General features: G+C 44.6%; 1 protein-coding gene across 1 annotated transcript in view; it reads left to right on the top strand.

Annotated features, from left to right (window-relative positions):
• LOXHD1 (lipoxygenase homology domains 1) overlaps nt 1–18441 on the top strand; it is a 279511-nt gene that overhangs the window by 203017 nt on the left and 58053 nt on the right. Inside the window, exons 36-39 of the mRNA XM_026649217.1 lie at nt 701–812; nt 8956–9164; nt 15553–15738; nt 18289–18416. Coding sequence (XP_026505002.1) covers nt 701–812; nt 8956–9164; nt 15553–15738; nt 18289–18416 — 635 coding nt within the window. The remainder of the gene's footprint in view (nt 1–700; nt 813–8955; nt 9165–15552; nt 15739–18288; nt 18417–18441) is intronic.

The raw sequence follows: 18441 nt of genomic DNA, 5'->3' as shown, positions 1-18441 counted from the left end.
TTTTTTTTTTTTTTTTTTTTTTTGCTTGGGGCGGCAGAAATGCTGGAGCCGGCCCTGGGTGCCTTGCATCTAATATAATTACAGTTCCCAGCAAAGAGTCCTCTGAGTTCTTGTGGTCACGCCCACCCAATTGCTCGTATTAATTCTCTCTCAATGAGACAAAATTAATTAGATAAAAAAATGAAATGGTTGTGGGGAAGGATTCTCATGTTAACTGGGCTATGACACAAAACCCATCCTCAATAATTGTTCTAAAAATATAATAGCTTTGACATTTAGGATTATTCTGCTTTGCAGCATTTGTTTAACCTTTGACTCTTGTGTAGTATGGATCAACTAGTCCAACAGCTACTGTGTATGTCTTGTTAAGCAAATCTGTAGCTACTGTATCTGTCTCCCTTGCTGGTGGTCATTGCTCTGACATGCTGTGTAAATGAGTCACAACACATTTTTGTTATGTACATTAAGCGCATGCCAGTTGCCTTCATTGTAGTACTCCTGGAAATGGTGGAGTTAAGGTCATTACAGTAAAGTAAATGGATGAGCTGTAATAAATGATGAGGAATCATGCTTATGAGAGCTGTGCTGAGCATGGAGTGAGAGAGGGATTTCGTGTAATGTTGGTTGAGGCGTATAGGAACAGCTGGCAATACCGTGAGCACTGAACCTGGTTACCTTCACGTATGTGTGTTTTAATTAGAGCTCTGATGGTGAACGGAACAGCCGGGGTGGCTCGTCTCTCAGCCTGAAGAGCCAAGATAGCAATGCAAATGTGAAGAATAAGAAGAACGGGTCTGCAAAGGAAGGCTCATGTAAGAGAACTGTGTGCGTGTGTGTGTCTGGATGCACTTGTGTGTTCTTGATTTGAGTTCTTTGGGCCATGTGTTTATACCGGTGAAGACCAAAGTGGGGCAGAAAGATAAATTGTTCTGGTCATCCTGCAGCTGTACCACCTGGGGCTGTGATCCTATGGGATCTCCTAAGCTCAGCAGAATCAGGCTGGATTGGTGCTTTCTATAGTGGTCTTCACCATAGCAACTGAATAATCTACACAGTAAAAGACACTTCCTATACCTCCAGACTTCTTCTTTCCCTCCCGCCTAAATCTAGGTTATGTAGTGCTAGAGCCCGGGGGTTGAGTCCGTCATCTCCCATGAAAACAAATTCTGTAAGCAATGTGTTTTGTGTGACATGAGCACATAACTAGGTAGATTCTCCAAGAATACCCTCTCCACAACCACCCCAGGTGAAACCTGCACGGGGGACTTCTAACACAAACCCAGAGCTCTTTAGGAAGCAGTATGGCTGGTTCATAGGGGGTGCTCTTTTCCTCAAGTCTATGTTGACTCAATACTTTCTCATGGTGTTGCTGAAGGTGCTGTCTTTTGCATGAGACTTTTGTGGGCATTAAAAATCCCATGACTGTCTTTAAGAGTTGGGGTGTTAACACTGATATCCTGGACAAATTCCGGCTCATGCAACTGCCTTCTGACTCCTTAAAATCCCCCCTGCGTTTTAATTTGGAAAAGGGTTCTCACTTCCCCTTTCCTAATCTGCAGTGTAATATTACTGTCAGCTGCTAAACAACTGCCGAGTTTCATGTGTGCATTCAGTGGTGGGCAAAGTGATCCCTGCGTATATTGTTTGTTATCATTTGTTAAGCACTAATTGTGTGATTGGCTTTGTGCAAAACTCAGAGGAAGATTTCATCCCAGCCACATGCAGCCTCCTTCCAGCCAATGTCACCTTGATAACTAAGTATAATACCCTGATCTTGGGTGGGTGACCAGGGCACAGGGAACCTCGCATATTCCACTTAGCACCTACTGGCGCACGGACCAGTGGCCTCAATACCACTGAGTGCTAGGACAATACAAGGATGAAGGAAAACCGAGGCAGCCACTGGCCCTCCTGAGGTATAATAGCAGGCATGTCTAGATGCATATGGTTTTGAGAAGGGCAGCACCTTCACTAGACTCGCAGCCAATCGTCTAGACTCACAGGATTTGAGACAGGCAGCTAGCCCCTCAGATGAACAGGGCTTTTGGGGAAGACAGCCACCTCCCCAGACACACAGAATCATACACCAGTTCCCTCCTCCACCCTCACCTTCCAGTCACCCAGGATCTGAGAGCAGGAGAGTAAAGGCAGCTCTCTGGAAGGGACAGGTTTGGTGGAAGAGGTTGTACAAGGCGTATATAGCTTGTGCACTGCATCCATTCAAGTATGCAAAGCTCTTTGAGATCCTTTGCTGTGATGGGCTATATGTATGTAAAATGTGTTATCACCAAATAACAGCCTCTTCTGTATGGGTTAGAGGATCAATTTCCAGCACAGGCTTTTACTTGCTGCTTGTATCAGATGCTCTTTCCAGCACGCTCTCTCTTCTGAAGCCTCGTGTCCTATGTGGCATATTAGATCTAAATTAAACTCTGTGGGCCCTGAAATTCTATGGCACTGTTTGCCACCCGCTACCCGTATCCCATTCAGGACCCTTCCCCGCGCGGCACAGTCAGTACAGTATGAATGGCAGTGTTTAGTTCATTTGATTTTAAATTCATTTATTTTAATCTGCCCCCAGATTTTCAGCGTGCTGCAGATTTTCCTCCTGCAATGCATAGCTGCATTGCAGAAGCTGGCACACTGGTGATTTTATAGAATCATAGAAGATTAGGGTTGGAAGAGACCTCAGGAGGTCATCTAGTCCAACCCTCTGCTCAAAGCAGGACCAACACCAACTAAATCATCCCAGCCAGGGCTTTGTCAAGCCGGGCCTTAAAAACCTCTAAGGATAGAGATTCCACCACCTCCCTAGCAACCCATTCCAGTGCTTCACCACCCTCCTAGTGAAATAGTGTTTTCTAATATCCAACCTGGACCTCCCCCACTGCAACTTGAGACCATTTCTCCTTGTTCTGTCATCTGCCACCACTGAGAACAGCCTAGCTCCATCCTCTTTGGAACCCCCCTTCAGGTAGTTGAAGGCTGCTATCGAATTTCCCCCTTCCCCCCCACTCTTCTTTTCTGCAGACTAAACAATCCCAGTTCCCTTAGCCTCTCCTCATAAGTCATGTGCCCCAGCCCCCTAATCATTTTCGTTGCCCTCCACTGGATTCTCTCCAATTTGTCCACATCCTTTCTGTAGTGGGGGGCCCAAAACTGGATGCAGTACTCCAGATGTGGCCTCACCAGTGCTGAATAGAGGGGAATAATCACTTCCCTCAATCTGCTGGCAATGCTCCTACTAATGCAGCCCAATATGCCGTTAGCCTTCTTGGCAACAAGGGCACACTGTTGACTCATATCCAGCTTCTCGTCCACTGTTATCCCCAGGTCCTTTTCTGCAGAACTGCTGCTTAGCCAGTCAGTCCCTAGTCTGTAGCAGTGCATGGGATTCTTCCGTCCTAAGTGCAGGACTCTGCACTTGTCCTTGTTGAATCTCATCAGATTTCTTTTGGCCCAATCCTCGAATTTGTCTAGGTCACTCTGGACCGTATCTACCTTTTAAAGGCTCTCTTCCCAATGGCAAAGGCTAGAGACTTAATTTTTTAAGAAAGTGAAAGCACTGATTATGGAGCACAATTGTAAAGCAGCTGCTTTTAGAATGGGGTATTTTGGGGGCCATTTACACACCTTCATAATCTCAATATGCATGGGCCCTGACAGTATTTTGCCTGTGTTTATAAAGCCCCTGGTCACCATGGCATCTATGCACACATGCAGCATTTAACAGCCAAAAAAACCCACAGCTGGTGTTACTGGTTGTCCTCTCTTGCTTTTTCCATTTCAGTCTTAGGTTATGAATCTGATTTTATGTTGCCCATCCCACCCTGTAACCTACTTGTCTTGGTGCCACTCAAATCTTCCTCTTGTTCTTCACTCATTCCACAATGAGCAGACCCAGTATTGTGCTTATGAAGGAGGTGTACTCACCACCTGTCGCACTCCCTTGTATCCGGGTGCAGTGCTGCAAGGATCCTCGTCTGCAGTGCCTCCTGCTGGCCGTCTGCCTCTTGCCAGGTCTTCAGTGGCTCAGCTCTTTGGCCAAGTCACAGGAAGTTCAGTCATATCACTGTCAGCTGGGAGCGAGCTGGTAGGTCACCGGCAAGGCTGAGCCTGGCTTTAAAGGGCTAGCCAGCCTGTGACAGTGCTGCCATGAGAAATAAGTGAGATCTTTCTGTAATTCTCACCTTCCTTCTGATACCGCTTCCTCAGCAGAGGAATGAATAACTGCCTTACATCCATCATCTGGGCATTCCATGTAACTTCCCAAATCACGTGTAAAATCTCAATGTCTTCCATTCGGCACCATCGCGAACTATAATGGTTTCCGCATTCTTTTGCAGGTATAGCAACTTTTAGGCCTCCAGTATTTTCAATACATGGAGAAGTACCACAGTCCCAATAAACGAGAGAGGTTGTCCAATGCCCCAGAGGGAGACCGAACAAACAAAGACGTTATTTTGTAGTGGTCAGGGCACAGGATTGCAAGCCAGAACTCCTCTGATTAACTCATTGGATACCCTTGCGCAGGTCATTGAGGCCCAGATTTTTAAAGGTTTTTAAGTTTATGATGTGCTCAGCGTTGCAACACCTAACTGATTTAGGAGCTTAAATCTCATTTTCAAAAAGGACATAGGCCGTTAAGAGACAAAATCCCATGAACAGTCAATGGGATTTAGGATCCCAGGTGCCTAAATCACTTTTTAAAAAGGAAACTTAGGTTCTTATGTCAGTTTGGCATAGCAACGCTGAGCACAGCAATGCTTAAGTATCTTTAAAAATCTGGGCCTTAACATCACTCAGCTTATCCATATGTAAAATGGGGGATGATAATACTTCCTAGCTCCCATGTGTGCTGTCAGATTTAATGCTTGTAAAGTGCTCTGAGTTCTATTTAAGTTCTACATAGTATTAGCAGTAATTGTATGAAGAAAGCCATTTTAACCTACCACAGGATGACAGAGTGAAGTGGTCTTCCAGTGGAAGAACTCTCCAAAAGGAATTCAGAATACTCTTTAATGAAGGTGGGAGGCTACAACGTGACACCTCTTGTGGCGTGTGTCAAATGTATGTTACCCACATCGTAATCTTTTCGATGAAGAGGCGCCATCATTGCATTGCTTAAACAATTGTACTACAGTGACTTCATTGCACGCTCATTACACTGATGTGCACGATTAAGCATAATTGGTACCGTATAGTGGAGAATAATTCTTGCCTAATGTTTAATTCACTTCTGTGCTGTTACAGTCAATTTCAGAAGCCTGAAATTGGGGTTGTATGAAACTCATTGGTTTCAGCTCACAGGGGAAAGAGCAGATTTAATTTGCATGAATTCATGCCCACGTGTAAGTTTTGCTGGAAGTTTCAAGTTCAAACCAAAAGCAAAAACTTCATCAACTCCACTGTCGTAGAATCATAGAAATGTAGGGCTGGAAGGGACCTCCAAAAGTCATCCAGTCCAGCCCCCTGTATTGTAGCAGGACCAAGAAACCTAGACCATCCGTGAGAGGGGTTTGTCGAACCTGTTTTTAAAAACCTCCAATGATGGGGATTCTACAGCTTTCCTTGGAAGCCTGTTCCAGAGCTTAACTACCCTCTATGGATAGAACGTTTTTCCTAACATCTAACCTAAATCTCCCTTGCTGCAGATTAAGCCAGAGGTGGGAAAACTATGTGGCCTGCAGGACTGTCCTGCCCAGGCCTTGAGCTCCCGGCCAGGGAGGCTAGCCCTTGGTCCCTCCCCTGCTGTCCCTCCTACCCAGCAGCCTCAGCTCGCCATGCTGCCAGTGCTCTGAGCGGCAGGGCTGCGAGCTCCTGCTGGGCACCGTGGCGGCGTGGCTGGCTCCGGCCGGGCGACGCAGCTGCCAGTCCTGCTGCTCTGAGCGGCATGGTAAGGGGTCAGGGAGCGGGGGGGGTTGGATGGGGGTGGAGTCCCGGGGGGCGGTTGGGGTGGAGGGTCCCGGGAGGGGGCAGTCAGGGGACAAGGAGCAGGAGGGGTTGGATGGGTCAGGTGTTCTGAGGGGGGCAGTCAGGGGGCGGGAAGTGGGAGGGTGTGGATGGGGGCGGGGGCCAGGCTGTTTGGGGAGGCACAGCCTTCCCTACCTGGCCCTCCATACAATTTCAGAACCCCGATGTGGCCCTGAGGCCAAAATGTTTGCCCACCCCTGGATTAAGCCCATCAGTGGACATGGAGAACAATTGATCACCGTCCTCTTTAAAACAGCCGTTAGGATATTCGAAGACTGTTATCAGGTCCCCTCTCAGTCTTCTTTTTTCAAGACAAAACATGCCTAGTTTTTTTTAAACTTTCCTTATAGGTCAGGATTTCTAAACCTTTTATCATTTTTGTTGCTCTCCACTGGACTCTCTCCAATTTGTCCACATCTTTCCTGAGGCGTGGCACCCAGAATTGGACACTATAGTCCAACTGAGGCCTCACAAGTGCCGAATAGAGTGGGACTGTTACCTCCTGTGTCTTACATACAACACTCCTGTTAATACACCTCAGAATGATATTAGCCTTTTTTGCAGCTGCATCCGCATTGTTGACTCATATTCAATTTGTGATCCACTATAACCCCCAGATCCTTTTCAGCAGTACAACCACCTAGCCAGTTATTCCCCATTTCGTAGTTGTGTATTTGATTTTTCCTTCCTAAATGAATTACTTTGCACTAGTCTGTATTGGATATCATCTTGTTGAATTCAGATGAATTCTCCAATTTGTCAAGGTCATTTTGAATTCTAATCCTGTCCTCCAAAGTGCTTGGCATCACCTGCAAATTTTATAAGCATACTCTCCACTCAATTATCCAAATCATTAATGAAAATATGCAAACCTTAAATCACTCCAGGATCACTTGAACCTGGGCCAAGTGTTACTCAAAAGATTTGTGAGCCTTGCCCCCTGTAACTGTGCCTCAGTGGGTCACAACGGAGGATGCCAACTTCAGGACAAACTGCTGAGAAAGAGGGCAAACGCAAGCTAAAACTGGTGGTTAATCTTCCATGAGATATACCAAACCAGCAACAAAAGTAAACTTCTGTTTCACCACACTGGCTACCAAGAAGTCATAAAAGCAGTTTCCTTGGGCATTTCAGTTCTTATGTCACCACCAAAAACACTGGATTTAAAGGTGAGTGGTTCTTTACAACCAGTCTCATCAAATAAAAGGTTCTTCTGATCCCAAAGGACCAGCCACACACCCAGGTCAATATATAACTTAGATCTTGCCCAAAAATCATGCTGATGCCAATCCTTTAGTATCTAAAATCTAAAGGTTTAATCATAAAAAGAAAGAAAGGTGAGAATTAAAACTGGTTAAAGGAATCAAATACATACAATAATTGCAAGGTTCTTGGTTCAGGCTTGTAGCAGTGATGGACTAAATTGCTGGCTTGTTAAGTCTCTGGTTGCTTCCAAATCATTGGAAGCACCTCAGTCTCTTGGTTAGAATGCTCCCATTAGTATAAGTCCATAGTCCAGAGGTTTGAGCAAGACAGAGGAAAAATGGAGGTGTTTTCGGGGCCTTTTATAGCTTCTACCATGTGGAGGGAATCCCGCTGTTCTTACTGCCGAAAATTACAGCAACAAGATAGTGTTTGGAGTCACATGGGCAAGTCCCATGTCCATGCATTTCACCTAGTCACAGCAGGAAATTCCATTATCTGTAGATGGGCGTCTCCCATGGTCCATGTCAGTTAAATGTTCTTTCGATGAGCCACTCAATTTGAATAGTCCCTCCAAAATGTGCTGGCTGGCTACCTTGTGGGCGTTACCCCAGGAGCAAACATTTGAAATCCAGGTATAGAGTCAATACTTATAACTTCAAATACAAAAATGATACATGCATACAGATAGCATAATCATATCCAGCAAATCATAACCTTTTCATAGACATCTTACATGCCACATTTTGTACAAGATTTGTTGCAAAAATATAACAGTGGTTGCAACAGTGATCTATATGGTCATATTTTAATCAGATAATGCCACCCCCTCCTGCCACCCCAAAAAAACCCCTGTTGATTAACTTGGGCCAAGTTTGGAGTTTGTGCTGAGGCACATTTCACAGAGTTTTGAGTTTTGTTGTGACCATGTTGTACAGCTTGGCGTGACATGTTCTGAGAAATCATAGGTGTATTCATCATCTTTCTCTTCACCGTCCAACAGACCTACCCCTGGAAACCACCTGAAAAGCAGCCAGGCACTGGAGAAACAGCTCTTCCTTACTAACAGCTGAGCTGAAATGTTTCAAAACCACTATGAAACTACCTAGGGAAGCTCCGAAGCTATGGTCTGAAGGGTTTTTTCCCTAATATATATTATATAATGTATACCTATTATTCAGTGTCTAATCTTTAATATGAGAACATTCATAGTTTACCTTGATTATATAAAGGGACACTGAAGCCCTGAAAGTGCCACATGTATCAAAATGATCCTTGAATAAAGAACAAGGAGGAACTACAGTGGTACTGGGGATGTTCAGTCAATGATTCTGTTTGGCTTGGATCTAAGGGAGTTTTATGTGCCTTTATTATCCCATGAGTGTGTGAACTCTTTGGGCTGCTGGCCTATTGATGATGTAGGGCCTGAGTCTCGTTGACAGTAATGTCCCTTAATGTAAATCAGAATCAGGTCCTTAGTCTACACAGTAAAATTCTGCACTGAAATGCACCCTATGTATCCTTACGGAAGTGAATGGGGCTGCATGGGAGGTAAGTCAAGGCAGAATTTGGCCCTGTTTGTGTGTATATGGGAAAATTTCCTGGCACCCATTCATAGCCCAATCCTGCAAGGTGATGTGCACCTCACAAATTGAGATTACTCCACACCTCTCAGGAGGCACTCCGCACCTTTTAGGATCAGACCATTGGTACTTGAGCTGTTGGTACATTTGCGTCTCTGTACATGTTTTCTGATTAATGGAACTTTGTCTATTGCAGTGATTCCGTATCACCTCACCATCACTACTGGCACAGAATATGATTCAAGCACCGACAGCCGAGTTTACATCATCATTATGGGTCCTCAGAAAGTGCAGACAGGCAGGCTGTGGCTGGATCTCCCGAAAGAAAAGAAAGAGTTTGCTGATGGCTCCGTGGAGAAGTTCTCTGTTATGGGATTAGATGTTGGGGAGATCAAAAAATTGGAGGTACTGTGTGAACAAAGAGCGGTCATTGGAGGCTTGAATGAAGCATGTTTCACCTATCTGCAGTATAGTTAGAAAAGGGCAAAAGAGGAGGTGTTCGGATCCAGAATAGAAACTGGGGTTCTCTCAAGTTGTTCTCTCACAAGATTTCAACTACACTCAAACCAGATTCAGCAAATAAGTCCCTTCTGGTTTTAGATCTGACTTAGAACCAAGACTTTAGAGGGCAGGTTCAAAATCTGCAAAATTTAAATGGCTTTGCAATTGATGTCCCAGTTTTGTCCCATCTCTAATAAAAGGACAGCTGCTCTTCCACAGGACGGTTGTTTTAACATCTTCAATGTAAATTTGTTTTTTTATCTGGTGCAGTTATAATTTATCCACAGGTGCAGTAAAAATTTCCGGGCTCCTATTCTCTATTCACCTTTTCCCTTGTTGATTTTTGCAGTGCTTCCAGTTGGGTTTCATAAACTGCCTCCAGTGAGAAAAGCATCTTGTATAATTTTCTAGCTAAACATGGAAATTGTTTTCACCGCTTGGAGGGCCTCACAAAAGAGACTTAATCATGGCTCATAAGCAGTGTGCACAGATCAGAGATCCTAGAGAAGGAACCTTTCTTTTTTTATTGTTGTTATGGCTCAGGGAGACAGAATTTACATAAACTCCCCATCAGTGAGTTTAAATGTTGTATGAATCTTCAAAATATACATCATTCGTGCTCCACATGGCAGCTACCACCTCCTGAAAGTCTACCCAAGTCCCACAAGTATTTTAGTCTTTCTGCTAGCTGAAGCCTACCAGGACTGAGGATTTCAATAGGCACTCCGTTCCAGGCCATGCCCAGCTGTTGCTGTTAACCTTCCAGATGTGCTGCAAAGCCTTTTTAAAAAATGTTGTCCAGAGAATGAGGAGTGAAATATACAAAGGGAGAGAACTCCTAAACAAATTGAAAATCTCTGAACTTGCATGCTGTGTTGCAGCAGGTAATGGTTAGAGTGAACTGCTTCCATTAACTTTCATTCAAGCAATGCATTCTGACACCTTGAGCTGTGCTGTCTAATAGCTTTTAGTTTTTTATCAAGCCAGTTTCTTAATGCACTTTAAGTGCCTAGTTATTAACTTTAGGCCAATTTGTATCCAGGCATTTTTGGTGCAGATTTTCAAAGTTAGGCAAGTATATAACGCCTCTTCCCCCTCCCCCTCCAGTGTATGTTTATATGTAAATGTACCTCTGACCTGGACAGGTAAGTTGTGAGTGAGCAAGTATTGGCCTCCGCCAAACTGTGAAAAAGGAAAGGCGAGAAAATCAGGAGTCTGGGGAAAGAAGGATAAAGAAATGGGCAGGAATGGTGGGAGGAAAGGAGGGAATGGGGAACCGGAGAAGGAAGTGTGAAGGAGGTAGGGACACTGTGAGGAGGGGCACAGGCAGGACGAGGGGAGAAAATAATAGAGAGGAAAAGGGAAAGGGGTGAGGGGAAGGAAATGATGCGAAGGTGAAATTGAGAGAGAGGAGGAAGAAGAAGAAAAATCAAGAAATAACACACAGCTTTTAAGTTAGCCTCTGGCCATTTGGGCTCCCAACGCCTCAATAGGCCCTATCATTATCCTAGCCACCCTTCTATTCATTTCCCCACGTGTCCTTTATAATGTGCCCTGACTCTGTTTCGATAGTCACCCACTCATGGTTTTGTGCCTCTTTTCATGCAGTCCCCTGTGCCTGGAAAGTCTCTCCTGGTTAAAATGCATCTCAGCTTTGACATCCACATGCCAATCTGCACTGGCTGCCATGGCACGTGTGCTTATTTTCTTGTACAGTATTGTACCCTTTAGGTACCGGGGAAGAAAATTGCTAGCTATCTACTTGGTGGAGATGAAGAACACCTGGGTATTTGGAGTTGGCATGTGCTTGCTATTAGCAGAACGTGAGAGGATATAGACGTAAATTCTTGAGCAGAAATAACATAGTATATTGCAGAAGATGCTGGAATAGTCTCTGTACTCTGTTCGACTGGCTTTACTAACATAGTAATATCTGCACTGTGGTGCAGTTTGTAATAATGCATTTGTATTCTGCTTTCTGTAAAGATAGAAACAATGAAGATTTGAGTGATATGAGAGGGCCCCTTTGCTGCCTGCTCTGCCTACATCTCTAAAACTTTGTAATGATACATTTTAATCTACACATTGAAATAAAAATAATGTGGACACCTGGTAGTCACATGAAACGACAGGCAGGCTCTTGGTGAAAACTGAATAGTGCTTTCTTAAACTCAGGTTCATTTTTTTTTCTCCTAATAAAGAAAAATAGCCCAGCATCTTTGATTTCGACTGCCACCGAGAATCACAATATTATTTAAAATTCCACATTTCCCCCTATGCACGGGGTGATATGCTGATATGCCGGGGAACTAGTCCTCTCCTCATTCAAATCCCTCCCCAAGAGTCACTTCTGACATGATACCTACAAGAAAGAGCTGAGCTCATTTCGTTATTACAAATTCTGCCCCACTGTGCTGTGCGCTGGCCCTTGCTGAATAAGGACCTGATCTGGAAAGACGCTGAGCATCCTCTGCCCTCATGAGTCCAGGAGATTCTCAGCACCTCCGAGCGTCAGATCCTAGCCATGTAATCTCTTTGCTGTGACCTTTGTCTGTCGTTCCCTTTCTGTTGTTTTATTTTACCCTAGTGTGTCACATCTGAAATTTGATTGTAGGTTCTCCCTGCCTTATTATCAGTATTGTGAAGAGCCTAGCAAACTTTAGACTCTGAGAAATAACAAGTGACTAAGATTTTCAAAGGAGCTGTGGGGTTAGGCACCCAAATCTCTCTGAAATTCTGCTTCGTTAGGATCCTTTCAGCATCCCAGCCAGAAATATCATCAGTCTTCCTAGGTGGTCATTACGGCTCTATGTTCAGAGACTACCCTCTGGTGTGATTATGACTTAAGACCATGCAATGTATTGATGTGGCTTATTGCACAATTCATTTAGAAAAGGAACGAATATGACAGCTATTTACCATTCCTGCAGGCTCAAAAGTAACCTGCTAAGAAAACTCAAAATTAAATAATCCCCGAGTTATGTTCTGAATGCCGCACTGACCATGCTGTAGTGGTTATTCAGCACTGAAACTAAGTTTAACTCCAGTCCTCAGAACAATGTTTAAAACCTTAGGGTTGCCAACTTTCTACTTGCACAAAACCGAACACCCTTGCCTCACCCCCTGCCCCACCCCTCCTCCGAGGCCCCATCCATGCCCCGCCCCTTCTCCGAGACCCCACCCCCCGGTCACTCCATCCCCCTTCCCTCTGTTGCTCGCTCTCCCCACCCTCACTCACTCCAGGCTGAGGCAGTTGGTTGGAATGAGAGAGGGGTGAGAGCTCTGGCTGGGGGTGCAGGCTCTGGGGTGGGGACCAGGATGAGGGGGTTGGGGTGCAGGAGGGGGCTTGGGCTAGGATGTGGAGCTGAGGGGTTTGGAGTATGGGAGGGGGCTCCGGGCTGAGGCAGGGGGTTGGGATGTGGGAGGAGCTACGGGCTCTGGGATGGGGGGTGCGGGTTCTGGGGTGGGGCCAGAAATGAGGAGTTCAGGGTGCGGGAGGGGCTTGGGGTGTGTGGGGGGGGTGAGAGCTCCGGCTGGGGGTGTGGGCTCTGATGTGGGGTTGGAGATGAGGGATTTGGGGGGCTGGAGGGGGCTGCAGGCTGGGGGGTTCGGAATGAGGGAGGGTGCTCCAGGCTGGGACTGAAGGGTTCGGGGGACGGAAGGGGGATCAGGGCTGGGGCAGGGGGTCAGGGCATGGGAGGGACAGGGGTGCAGGCTCTGGGCAGCTCTTATCTCAAGCAGTCCCCAGAAGCAGCAGCATGTTCCTCCTCCAGTTCCTATGTGTAGGAGCAGCCAGGCAGCTCTGCGTGCTGCCCCATCCACAGGCGCCGCCCCCGCAGCTCCCATTGGCCGCGGTTCCCCCTGGCTGCCCCTACGCATAGGAACCGGAGGGGGGACATGCCGACTGCTTCCCGGGAGCCGTGCAGTGCGGCGGCTAGCAGGGCGCCTGCCAGCCCCGCTGCACGGCACTGCAAACCAGACATTCAATGACCCGGTGAGTCACCAGGATCCCTTTTTGACCGGGTGTTCCGGTCGAAAACCATACACCTGGTCACCCTAGAGGACCGATGAAAGTCCGCTGGTCTTCTGGATTCTCAAAGGTAGCCCAGAATGCAAATACTGGTGTCAAGAGGTGTCCCAGAATGATGCCTAGTGGGACATTTGTAATGAATTAAGACGAGAAGCAGACTTTCACAGGAGTCCCAACAGAATTTCCCCTAAAGCAACTCTGTCTCTGCTTGCTAGGACTTCCCCATCCTCCTCATTCCTGGCACCTTACTACAGATTTAAAGAAACAGTGTACATGTTCTCATAAGGGCCGCTGAGTTGACAGGGAGGGTGCAGAAAAGCAAGTGCTGTATTCCTATTCCCCACACACCCTCGGAATCTGAGAATTACTGCATCCCCTGTAGACTTGAATTTCCCTAGTGGTTAGCTCTAATTTTCTGCAGCTGCACAGACATTATCATTGTAATAATATTCCTAATAGGAGTGATGGTTGAGACTGTTGGATGAAATGATCATTTGTTTTTGGATGGAGTAAGATACCACAGACCTGTCATCCTCGATAGAGCTGTTATTCTTAAAAAGTTATTAGCTATTTAGAATGGTTCAGAAAATAATTTGTAAAAGTTGAGAGCTAAGAGTTCCGTATCTCTTAATGATGCATACGTTTTGCTTTGAAAATAATGAACTGTAGGCAGCTCTTATTTCCAGCCTTCGGTGAACAGATTGTTCATTAGAATGAGTGACGGAGAGAAGTTTTCTTTTTGTGATTGGGATACATAATTATGCTGATACGGATGTGCTAAGATTAATCTCCCCAGTTATTTAACAGTGACACACACGTTCTTGGAGAGGAGTTTGAAGGATTAGCAGTTGACTGCAGCTGTACCATCTCCGGCTGTGATGTTGACAGATCTCATAGGCTAAGGCTGGGAGACCCTTCAAGGAGCTGCAGAATGCTGATAACTAAATATATGAGGCATTCTTCACCCTGAGTCAGTACTGAACCAATGCCCAGCCTAGTGCTGGAGTTACTGTGTTGTGTCAGGTACCAGCTTTCAGCTGTCTATCTAAGGTATGCAGATGGCCCCATCCACCATAGTATCTGAGGGTTTGTCTACATTGCGGGATGGCCACAGCTGGCCCAGGTCAGCTGACTCAGGCTGTGGGGCTCTAAAGTCATCGAGTAAATGTCTGGGCTCTCTGAGGGAGAGAGTCTCAGAGCCCAGATCCAAATGTCTACATTGCTATTTTTAGCCATGTAGCCCAAGCCCAAGTCAGCTGACCCAGGCGCCAAGTGCCATGGATGTTTTAATTACAGTGTAGATGTACCCTCAGTGCCTCACAATCTTTAATGTATTTATCCTCACAACATCCCTGGGGAAGCTATGGAAGGACCATTATCCCCATTTTACAGACGGGGAACTGAGGCACAGAGAGACTAGGTGACTTGTCCAAGGTCATACAGAAAGTCTATGGTAGAGTAGGGATTTGAACCCAGTCTCCCACTTCCTAAGCTAGTGCCCACTGGACCAGCCTTCCTGAGATCCTGTCAGAGATACTGAGCAACATTGGGGCCCCATTGAGAGAAGCAGACACAGTCCCTGACCCAAAGAGCTTACAATTCAAGAAAATGAGCCACATACCAAGGTTAGGGAAGAGGGAAGCAATCCAATATATATTTTTTATATACAGACACAGGTGGGGGCGGGGTCGATGTGTGTATGGGAGGGAGTGTATGGTCTTGCAGCGTGTGATGAGGCCATTCTGTACATGAGGAATGGCAGGGAAGAAAATGCAAACTAAAAGGAGCCAACAAGTGGGTGGTCATAACTGTTATTGTTGGAGTGGAAGGGGTGATACCATAATAGGTGTGGGACTTTTTGGAACAATAGGGGTGTTTCTTGACCATGTTTCAATGTGGGCAGTTGCTTTCTGGCTATTTAATATCGCCCCCCCCCAATGTATTTACAGTTGGGTATGGTATTGTCCTTCACTTCTGTCTAGGTTTTAAAACCATGCCCATCAGTATGACATCTGAGCACCTTAACTAATATTAACTGCCGAGGATACTGACCTCCTTTCTTTCATGTAGAAATGTCATGCATTGTTTTACAGCTGCTCTGTTCCTCCTGGAGGTGGCTGCATTTCAGCAGTACATGAAATAAACTGGCTTTGGCTGTCGTTACCAATTAAAACATCTGGTCTGATCATTTCCTATTAGGATCCCTGGATATGTCTACATTTCCTTTAACAATCAATGTTTTTATCTGTCTGAATGTCATAGCTGGGTCATGATGGTGCCACACCAGAGAGCTCCTGGCTAGTAGAAGAGCTAACACTCATTGTGCCCACTAAAGGGGTCATGTATACCTTTGTCTGTAAATGCTGGCTGGCCAGGGACCGCGGGGATGGTCTCACTTCACGTGTCTTCAACATCCTGGATGCAGATTGTGTTACCATTGGCCACAAGGTATGTTCTAAGATCTTTTTACTCTTTAGCAATTAAATTAAAACCTACATCTATATAAGTGTGTATGTGCCATATATGGTAACAGATTATAACATAATTACAGTGAATACATTTGTAGACTACTGTACTTTCTACATGAGGTTTGGGTTTCTTGTTTTTAAAGGGTATCTTTATTATTTATTTATAATTTTTGCTTAGTATCATTACCTGTTATAAAGCACTGTATATATTTACAATTATAAAAAAAATAATTTCTAATCTGTTATTTTGTATGCACAGGAGATCATTTCAAAGTTAACAAAGTAAGATGTGACTTTTTGTGTGTACGAAGTTTGAGGTTTGTTTCTGTACAAAGTTTGTGTTTCAAAAAACATTTCTTTTTGTTTTTGCTCAATTAAAAAAAAGCATCTGGAAACCATGAGACTTTTATAGCTTTGCTTATCTCTGAATCAAGTACCAAATGATTTAAATCAAATGTAGCCTAGAAAAATTAGGAAAGACAAAAACATTTGAGATGAGATGTTGTGTGCTATATTTTAAACCAATACAAATTAAAAAAGCCTGAATTATGCAGTCCTTGGAAATAAGATTCATAATGGAAATACTAGCAGACAATAATGTTGACGAGTGAGACAATAATACAGTGTTGGTCTGAAATCTCTGTTGGTAAATCTATATTCACAGCTAAATCACCCTGCTGGTAAAACAGTAATTTCATACATTGCTCCTGACTTCCAACCAAATGAGATTTACTCATTAAATCTTTTTTGTACCCCAGACAAACAGAAGTATAACATTTTTTACTGACAGACACAGCCACTGCACACAGTCTTCAACAGTAGAACCTAGTGCACTCATAAAGAAGACTTTGGGCAGAAAACTGGGGCTAAGATCTACTTTATCTGAAATGTTCCATCAGTTCTTTAACTTCCACCTTGGCAGCTTTCAAAGACTCATACCGGAGACCTCCTCTAATGTGTCATCCATAAATCAATATTGATGCTAATTAAGGTTTAAGCTTAGTTTTCCATTAAAAGCCCAGAGTTGCCCACCACTTTGCCAAGTTTTCCAAAAGTAATTCCACCCACCTGAAATCTCATATGTGATGTTATGCCAGAATTTTGCTGGAAGTTTTAGGGAAAATTAGGGACGGTGACTGTGAGCTGAGAGTTCAAATACTGAAGTGTAGGTTTCACTTTTCAAACAGTTCATAACATATTTTGTCCCATCTTTCCTTATAAATGGCTTGGATCAGAAACTCCAGATTTGTTGGCATTGGTGAGGACTGGCAGCCTTAACTATTTTTGCATAGTTAGTGGTATGATTTTTCTTCACCTCCTGTGCAATTAGCTGCTGCATAATTTCAATGTATCAGTTTTAATTTATTTTCCCTCCTATTCCTTTGACACTCTTGAATAATGTGGCATCCATGACTGATGCCTATAAAACCTACATAATATATCACACCAATAAGGAGTACAGTGTACTGGGACTGTTTCAGATATCCTTCCACTGATAAACCCAAGCGCCTTAGTTACCATGTAAAACATCTGCAAAAGTGCCTAAGTGACTTAGGTAACTAACTTGCATTGACTTTCAGAGGGACTTCTAGGTCACTTAGGTGCTTTTTGAAAATGTTATCCAAAGTCCCATTGAGCATTGGGACTCAGGAACCTAAATCACTTAGGTGCTTTTGAAATATTTTACCCCATGAGTCCAGCTGTTCATGTCTCAGAGAAAGAGAATAAAGTAAAACGAATATGTTGAAAATGACCCCAAGTAGCTTCCTATGCATAAGCTGGCACAACTTTAAAGTCTGATATCTTGGGACCTTCCAGAGCTAGATGCAAGTGCTGTGTATCTCACTGGGAAAGTGGGAATCTCCACTTTGCCATGGCGAAGACACCCAATTTTTGCCTTGCAGTGTGGCGAGATACGTATCTGGCTTTAAACCTGTCACTGAAGCAGGACTGAAAATTGTCCACTTTGGGCATCAGAGCAGTAACATTTGGGGAGGTGGGTTGGGGGGATACTGTATTTGAGGAGAAGAAACAAACATTTTCCTAGCAAGTTGATTTTTTAAAGTGGCAGCAGTTTGAAGCTGCTTGAGGGACTGGAATATCAGAACAGTCTAGAGGGAGATGGATTTTTGGGCAGAGTGCAGATGAAATAGACAAAGCTGTATGATCCCTGCCATTTATCACCTGCCTCTGCAGTTCATCAGATGCCTATCACTTCCAAAGCGTGTATGTGTGTAGTAATAACAGAGTCTCTCTCACACTCAGACACATTGTGTGGGCTGTCAAAACCCACTAAAAAGGGGTAGGTGATGAAAAAGGAAAATATTTCATGATACGTTTCGGCCAGTAACTTTGCAATAGAAAATATCGGTATAAAGGGAACTGGTCTTAAAGGTACTGGGCTATGATAACTGCACTTAAAGAAGCAGACAGACTGCAGAGCCTGACTAGCTTTTTGCTTAGGCTTTTGTTTGGATCAAGAACAGCTGTTTGCAGTGAGACGCTTCATGATTGTTTCAATCCTTGCCAGATTCTATATGAAGTTACAGTTGTGACTGGAGACATCCAAAATGCTGGAACGGATACCAATATTTACATGACTCTCTTTGGGTCCAGCGGGAACACGGAGGAGATGCAGCTGGAAAAAAAAGGAGAGAGGTACAGTATCTTGTCCTCTTTGTTC

This window comes from Terrapene carolina, unplaced genomic scaffold, assembly GCF_002925995.2.
Source record: "Terrapene carolina triunguis isolate 2854851 unplaced genomic scaffold, T_m_triunguis-2.0 Scaffold69, whole genome shotgun sequence".
NCBI lineage: Eukaryota > Metazoa > Chordata > Testudines > Emydidae > Terrapene > Terrapene triunguis.
This window is presented reverse-complemented; position numbering and strand designations above follow the sequence as displayed.